At 28.4% G+C, this 8,849-nt stretch overlaps 1 protein-coding gene across 6 annotated transcripts; it reads left to right on the forward strand.

Moving 5' to 3' along the window:
* Positions 1 to 2,781: 2,781 nt before the first annotated feature.
* On the forward strand, positions 2,782 to 6,115 carry LOC110630381 (protein WHAT'S THIS FACTOR 1 homolog, chloroplastic). Of its 6 annotated transcripts, none has more exons than XM_043949923.1 (5): positions 2,782 to 3,139; positions 3,436 to 3,479; positions 3,603 to 3,825; positions 4,012 to 4,195; positions 4,445 to 6,115. In XM_043949923.1, the coding sequence occupies exon 5, from the start codon at positions 4,499 to 4,501 to the stop codon at positions 5,747 to 5,749; it is 1,251 nt and encodes a 416-aa protein (XP_043805858.1). In that variant the 5' UTR covers positions 2,782 to 3,139; positions 3,436 to 3,479; positions 3,603 to 3,825; positions 4,012 to 4,195; positions 4,445 to 4,498; the 3' UTR covers positions 5,750 to 6,115. The 6 variants fall into 6 exon arrangements, with proteins under 6 accessions (XP_043805858.1, XP_043805860.1, XP_043805859.1 ...); XM_043949925.1 differs by having other exon boundaries at positions 3,603 to 3,702; positions 3,781 to 3,825; positions 4,012 to 6,115; XM_043949924.1 differs by having other exon boundaries at positions 3,603 to 3,702; positions 4,012 to 6,115.
* Positions 6,116 to 8,849: the final 2,734 nt, after the last annotated feature.

Below are 8,849 nucleotides of genomic sequence, written 5' to 3' on the forward strand. Positions count from 1 at the left end.
CCTCCTTAGTCTTTTCTCTTCAAAACTCAATCCTATCTCATTTTAAAACTTTAAAAACTTAAAAAACATTTAAGAAAACCTTTCTCTTACCCTTCTAGAAACCTCTGACATCCTCAAATTTCACTGGACGGTAGGAATTCTGATGTCTGATATAGCTGGGTATTACAATATTATTATATAAGAGCTATACCATAGAATATTTATGACCTTTCGAGCTATTTCTAATTTTGTAAATTTGGGTTTATAGGGAAAAGGATAAGGTATTAGAGAGGGTTATGGGGAAAATGATAAGCTATTAGAGTATAGTGCATAAAAACATAACATAAAATAGTTTAATAAAGTATATAATTATATGAATGCGTCATAATATAAACAATTCACATTAAGATAAATTTATCACCGATAACCCTTTATCAGTGTCCAGCTCACAAAAAATGTTACTCATAACTTCATTTTAATAATAATATAACATATTCATAGTGTTAAATATATAAAATGAATACTTATTATTATTTTTTTTTTAATATAGTGTCAAGTGTGTATAATGGATCTCAACCTGAACGTTCATAACCATCGTGCATGAAGATTGTTTAAGACTATTATCCTTAGCATTTTACGTTTCCATGAATTATAAAAGGTAATTTGATATTTTTATTAGTCTTTAAAATGAAAATGAACAAAATTAAATGAAAATATAAAATAAAAAAATAAAAATATTTTAATAAATTTTTAAAATGTAAGAATCAATTTATTTATAAAAGATACCAAAAATTAAATAATAAATATTCCTTAATTTATTCAATTGGGCAGTTCTTACTTCAATATATTTACTATTTAATTAATTATATAAAAATTATAATGATAATAAGATATTTTTCTGCGTACAAATATTAAATAGACGTCCCCATTCTATAACAATTCTCGCCACCTTATCTACCTTAATTTGAAGAAAAGCTATTATTTAATTTTTTATAATATAAAATTTTTCATTAAATCTTTAATAAAAAATATTTAATAATTTTAAAAATTAATTAATTAGTCATTATCTTAATTTTAATGGTTAAGTACTATAAAAAAAATTTAAATATTCAATAAAAAAATTAACTGTTATATATTTTTATAAAATTAAAAAATTAATTAATAAATTTTTACAGAATTAAATAATAAAATATATAATAGTTAAATTTAAAAGAATGACTAATTAATAAATTTTTAAAATTTTAGAGATATTTTATTTTTTTAATTTAGAAAACTAATTAATTAATTTTATTATATTATAAAAATTATATAATAAATTTTTTATTTTAAATATGATTGAATTTATTGAAAATGCTATTAAAAATAAAAAAATTTGTTAAGAAAAATTCAAATTAATTGTTTTGATCGGTACAAAGAAGAGAAAATCTAAAAAATTGATAATAAAAAATAATGGATAAGTGAGATTAATTTGGTGAAGAAGATGGTTAGGATATTTTTTTTTATTATTTTTTTTAAATTAGTCTTTATTATTTTTTTTATTATCACTCTATTTTATTAAATTCTATTATCTCTCTCGTACTTACAATCGCCAAAAAAAAAAGTAATTAATTAATTTAAAAAAATTATTATATAAATGCCTAATTAATTTAATTTTTTTTCACTGTATAAATATTTTAATCAAGGATATAGTTGTTGATTTTTTTTTTGTATATTTTGATAATTATTTCATTTTTAAAATTTAAATATTAAAATATAAAAGTGATTTATGAAAAGACTTGAATTATTTTATTAAATAGATAAAAAAAGTTGGAATATAAATATAAAATTATGAAAAATTTTAAATTATTTTATTTAATAGATTAAAAATATAATTAATTAAAAAGTAAAAAAATAAAGTGGGATGACGAGTGATATTTTCATATTGTAATTTAAATTAAACTCTTAGATAAAATCATAATAAATTTTAAATAATTTGATTTAATTATTCAAAATTAAAAATTTAGAATTTAAATATAAATTAATAAAATATTTAAATTATTTGAGTTAATTAAGACTTTTTTAAAAAAATATTAAAAAAGATATGAAATTTTTAAAATTCTTATTAATTAATTTTTTTTATTAATTTTAATAATTAGTATTGTAGGAAAATTTAAAAATCATTCAATATTGAGAAACTAAAGAGTATATATGTCCAAGAACTGAACCATTAATTAATAAATTAAAAATATAAAAAAATAATATGTAATTTATTTTTATTTTAAAATTTATGATTTAATTTGTGTAAAAATAATATATGTAATATTAAATAGTGATTTTTTTATATTGTCAAAAAATATTAATATAATAATTAAAATATAATTATTAATTAAAAAATATATAAAATATTAATTTTACTTATTTTTATTTGAAAATTTATCATTTAAATTATATTAAATTAATATATTATAATATAATTCTTATATTAATATTCATAATAACGTTTAAAAATTACAGTTTATTTATTAACAGTATAATATTATATATTATTTTAATATAAATTAAAATATATAATAAAATTATAAAATTATAAAAAAAAATTATATTTTTTCATACCTCATATATTAAATAACTAAATATTTAACTGTGTAATATATTTTTAAAATTAAAAAATTAATCAATAAATTTTTGAAAAATAATTTAAAATTAAATTTATCGGATTTTTTCATAAAAAATTAAATTTAAAAACGTTAAATTGTTTCAAGAGTATCTACAATTTTTTTCCCCTTCTCTCTCTCTCTCTCTCTCTCTCTCTCTCTATCTAAATCAGTTTCGACATAAGTGCCCTCTTCTCCTCCATTACCATCTCACTCTCAGCTCCCTGCCACCGCCACTCTCAACTCGACTCCTCTATTTCGCGGCTCATAAGTCACCGCACACAGCGGCCGAAGGTTTTGTCATTGACTTTCACCTATAGCCTTTTATTTCCACTTCTGTTCGCAGGCTGCAGCCTTACCTCTCCACTTGTCTCAAACCACAAAGCAAACTCACCTCTCAGTTCTCATCGTCCTCACCTACAGCCGTCCCAATGATTTGTTATTTACCACATTGCCCCTAATCGCTGGTCCTCACCACCTAGCATATAACTTCTCACTGTTGTATCTGAAATCTCTGGGCAAAAAAGGTAATAGCTGATATCAAGAAAACCCTATTTCCTTTTGATTGAGAATTGAAGCAAGATGTCCGATTTTGGCTACTTAATGATGGAATAATCATATTGAGAAAGTATTTGCATTATTTTTTATTGTTTAACTTTCTGTGAAATGTAAACCATTGTTATTTCTTAAACAAATAGGCTGTGAATTTACAGAGTGTCCCCATTTAGTTGAAATCTTTGTAGTGCTAGAAAAATTTGGGATGGAGGAGAGCCTGGTAAGGTGATGTTGAACAAGCTCTGATTTCAAATTTTTGTCAAACCAGGGGAACCGAGGGGAAGCAACGGTTGAGAAACAAATCCTCAAATGGTAAAGCAACATATTGTTTTTTTTTTTAAGTATGAAATATGAATTATGACAATATGTATTAAGTGTAATTTGTAAGGCTTGTCATCCTGTTATATCGAATGATTACATTTGCCTTTGATGTAGATTGCTTTGCTACAATGCTGAAAATATGAAAGCAGCAAAAAGTTGACGAGGTTGATCTATGTATATGGTTCTAAAGGGGGAAGTTAATTTAACGGCTTAAGTGAGTGTGCCATTGTTTTTTTTTTTTTAACAGTACATATATGATAATAATGGATTGAATTTTTTCTGGTTCTTAAAGGAACAAGTAATGCATAAATTTGTGAAGATTCTGAAGAAGAAACTTGTAAGTGAGAGAGAGAGAGAGAGAGAGAGAGAGAGAGAGAATTTAAGTCAGATTATGATTGCAGGTTCATGATATAGCTTCTAGAATTTAGAAATTTTACTTTTTTAATGAACATGATACATCTTTTAGAATTTCTAACTTCTAGCTCTAGGTATTTCAAATAGATAAACATCAATATGACTGCAGGAATTTAACCACACAGAGGTTGTGGTGATTATCTTCCAAAATCCAGTGAATTTAACAATTCAGAGAGCGGAGATGATGTTTTTGGGATGTGGTGGTGGTTATTACTCATTAGATGTTCTGTGGGTTTAAGAAAGGTGTTTGGCCAGATTTTGGGACTGTCGAGGCAATACAAGGGGAAAAAGAGGTGATTATTGTCTCATGTAGTCATATGATACCTTGTGTTAAAATGTATTCTGAGGTGTTCAAAATGCATTCGACATACTATCTTGATATTCAAATTTTATATAAAAGAAAACTGAATTGATGATTGCTTCAATAGTACAAAACTTAGTTCCTGAATTTTCCATTGTTTTCCCATCTCATGCTATGAGTACATTATGATATTCTTCCTGCTTCTCATTTCTCATTCTTTGTTACCACCTCTTTTTTACAGGCTCAAATTTGAAAATTGTAGGAATATGCTAAGCTCCATATTGTGATTAACAGCATGTTTGTCCAACACCTTAATCATTGCAATCATAGGTTGAAGTCAATATCATCACCTATTTATCTTATCCGAAATTTCTCACTGTGGTCCATGAAGAAGGATCCTGATCTTGAGTCAGCCCTCTCGCGAAACCGAAGATGGATAGTCAATAATCAAATCAAGAACATAATACTTAGATACCCGAACCAGGAGGCACCTGTAAATTATCTCCAGAAGAAGTTTAAGACGCTTGATCTTCAAGGAAAAGCTCTCAATTGGCTTAAGAAGTACCCTTGTTGCTTTTCAGTGTTTCTTGAGAATGATGAGTATTATTGTCGATTAACAAAGCGGATGATGGCTTTGGTGGAGGAGGAAGAATCTGTGAAAGAAATGCAGGAACCTGTATATGTTGAGCGGCTAGCTAAATTATTGATGATGAGCATGAATCAACGACTAAATGTTGTCAAACTTAATGAGCTGAAAAGGAATTTGGGATTTCCAGATGATTATTTGATTAGAATTCTACCGAAGCATCCTGATATGTTTCGAATTGTTAACCATAGTGGAAGAAAGAGCTCAATGGAGATTGAGCTTGTATCATGGTGTCCAGAATTTGCAATTTCTGCAATTGAAGCATCAGCTCAAAAGCAGGGTAGCAAGCCATGTTTTGCGTGTACGTTACCTTCAACTTGGGTTAAATCATGGGAGAGATTTCGAGAATTTAATTCCAATCCTTATATTTCACCTTACGTGGATCCAAGAGGTTTGTTGGGAGGTTCAAAAGAGATGGAGAAAAGAACTATTGGTTTAGTACACGAGTTGCTCTCGCTGACTCTATGGAAGAAGGTGTCAATTGTGAAACTGGGTCATTTTAGAAGAGAGTTCAGTTTACCAGAGAAATTGAATGTTTTGCTGCTCAAGCATCCCGGCATATTTTACGTCTCGAATAAGTACCAGATTTATACAGTTCTTCTAAGAGAAGGATATAATGGGACAGAACTGATTGAGAAGGATCCACTTGTTGTGGTGAAGGATAAATTTGGGGATCTAATGCAGGATGGACTTCATGAGTATAATCAAAGGCACCGTTTACTCAATCTGGAAAAAATGAAGAAGAAAGGAATAGGTTCTGTAAGGTCAGAGAAAAGGAAGGATAATAGCATTAAAGTATCAGAACAAGATGAATGTGATAGTGGGGATCTAGGGGGTTTGTTCAACCCTGAAGAAAGAAAACGCTTTTATAAAGCTCTTCTGGATGATGATGCCCCATGAAATAAATCATATATTTATTATTATTATTTTGACCATGAAATTTTTCACCCTTTCTGATTGCTATTTCGGGTCATTCGCTATTAATAATCTGTATTCAGAATGACTGTTAGCTGGTAGTTTTCCTATCCAATAATTGTGGAGAACACAGTAGTAGTTGTGTAAGTAAACGTTAGTGTTGTATAAAAGTCTCAACCAAAGATCTAAACAGCTCAAGTTGCTTCAAGTCTCTCAAGAATAGAATGTTCTGTCAATGTCTTAAAGAAAATGGCAATTGTAATTTGTATTCTCATGCCGAATTTTGAAGCTACCAAATCTAGGTAAGTGTAAAGTCAAATTAAATTTAATGTTTTTTATTTTTATTTTTCACTTGTAAATTTTCTGCCATTTGATATCAATTTTCTATCCACATGAAGTTAGGTTATTCATTTGCTCTCTTATCAAAGACAATTTAGGGGCTTTTTGCAAAATTAGGGTCGGGGGAAATTTTATTCGGGTATTTGGGGTGGGAAAAACTTATTTATGGATTTGGGGTTCGCCTGCCACGTGACAGGCGAAAAGAGCACCGGCGCCTCTTTGAATGGCACCATATGTGGTCAACGAGGCGCCAGTCTCTCCCTGGCGCCTCGGGAATTGACAGACAGAGGGCGTGGGCCTCGGAAATTGACAGACAGAGGGCGTAGGCATCTCAGAACATCCTGGCGCCTCTTTAACAGGCGCCACGCAACCCAACCCCTATAAACCCCCCCACCATTTTTCACCCCGCTCATTTTCACTCTATCTTCCTTTTAATTATTTCTTCACCACCTGATTTATTTTTTCACTTCTTTTTTATTTTCTGCTTCTGTTTGAAGTAATTAATGTCGTATATTTATATTGTTCCAAAAGTTTTATGAGATAAATTAGCTAAAAATAGAGTGAAAAAAATGTGGAAAAAATTGTATAACTTAAGAATAAACCCTCGTAGTAATTTTTTTCAACATATTTTATGGCTTAATTATTGTTTGCAAGAAATAATTTGTTCTGATTATAATATGCGGAATATAAAAATGGTTAATGTTTTGATTGAAACTGTTTTGTTGTATTATTTTAAGATTTTAAATTTTATTTGGTCAAAATCCGAAATATAAAATTATTATGATATAGTCAATTATTATTTTCGTGTTTACGAAAAATTGGATTATGCACCTTGGATGCGTCTGCAATATAATCTTTCTATTTCGCAAAAAGAATTCTGTAAAAGAGAGAATAGAAGATTAAGAGGTACGTATCTAGTTAAATTTAATATTTAATTTAATGTATATTTGAAACAATATATTTACTGATTTATTAATTTCAGGAGGAGGCGAACGGACAAGTTACGAAGTAAATATGTATGATTATTTAGAACAAAAAAGGGAAAAAACATTTAAATTCGCTAAACGTTCAAGCGAAGGGTGCAAATTTGGAAAATATAAAAAGATATAGATAATTTAAATTTTATATAAGTAGTTAGTATTTTAAATTTGTAATCTCTTTTTTATTTTAAAATATTTATTTTATTGTGTTATGTATATTTAATATTAATATATTTATTGTAAATTAATAAGTAAAAATTGTATTTAATCAATATGCATGTTACGGTTTACATTAACATGTATAAAAAATAATGTGTAAATAATTGATTTTAAATAATAAAATAATAAGGTTTAAAAAAAACATATTTAATTTAATTGTAAAGAATTATGAATGTATAAAAAAATTTAAAATATATTTAAAATTACAATTTAATTTACATATGTAAAATATTAAATTTTTAATAAAAGAACCACATACTATTAAATTATATTTATTATTTTAAAAATTTGAGAGAAAAAAAATTGAGAGTTATATTTATTTTATAAGCCACATTGCCATATAACTAAATTATGATTAATTTTTATAAATTTTTTACTCATCAGGTTATTTTAATTTCAAATATTGCAATTACATAAATTACTACAACACCCATAAATTGCAAGAAAAAAGTGCAAGTTAATACAAGCAAAATATAATTTGAATTAATATGTCTATTTAATTTAAAAATAAAATATAAATACAAATTTAATATATATATATATATAGAAAATTTTATAAATAAAATTTATACAAAATTTAAAATTACAATATAAAGATGTGTAAAAAATATAATAATTAAAGAATATATATATATATATATAAAGATATGTTTAAAAATAGGATATGAAATTAAGAAAGAGGATCCTGGCGCCACTTAAATTGGCGCCAGGCTCTCTGCATGGCAGAAAGTCCTTGGCGCCACTTACAGTGGCGCCAAGGACCGGTCCCGAGCTAATGGCGAGGGCTCTTCATGGCAGACGAATCTCTGCCATGAAGAGAAGTCTCTTCATGGCAGAGATTCTCTGCCATGAAGAGAAGTCCTTGGCGCCAAGGACCGGTCCCGAGACCTGTCCCGAGGCGCGACCTGAGCCTGGCGCCAGGCTGGGCATGTTAGTCCCGAGGCGTCTTCTGCACGCCTCAGGACTACTGGCAAACGGCATTTTGGCGCTACTTCAGGACCCGGCCTGGCACCAGTTTAAGCGGCGCTAGGCTGGCTTTTATAAACCGCAGCCCAACCCCCAATTTTACCCCCTCCCCATTACATGTCCCTTACTCACCTTACTTACTCTCAGTCTACTGAATTAAAAATTACAAATTTTCCATTGGGATGATTTTTCCGAGCAGAGATGCTGTCATGGAAGCAGCGAAGGAGTACCATTTGCGTAGACATCATCAGTTTTGTTCTGATGAGATTAAGAGAAAAACATATAGTATTAAATGCAAATATAAAAAACATAATTGTAAATGGCATCTGCGTGCATCAATGAAGGAGGGATCTGAGGTCTGAAGAATTGTATCTTATGATGGGCCGCATACATGTTCCAATCCAACGGTTGACAAAGATCATCCTCAATTGGATACTAAATTTGTCTGTCAATTTATTATGCCTATGATAGAAGAACAACCACACATTAAAATAAAAACCCTTCAGGCAGAAGTTAGAGATAAAATTGGATATGAACCATCATATTCAAAGACATGGAAGGCAAAACAATTTGCAATTAGG

Source organism: Manihot esculenta, chromosome 13, assembly GCF_001659605.2.
Source record: "Manihot esculenta cultivar AM560-2 chromosome 13, M.esculenta_v8, whole genome shotgun sequence".
In the NCBI taxonomy this organism is placed as follows: domain Eukaryota; kingdom Viridiplantae; phylum Streptophyta; class Magnoliopsida; order Malpighiales; family Euphorbiaceae; genus Manihot; species Manihot esculenta.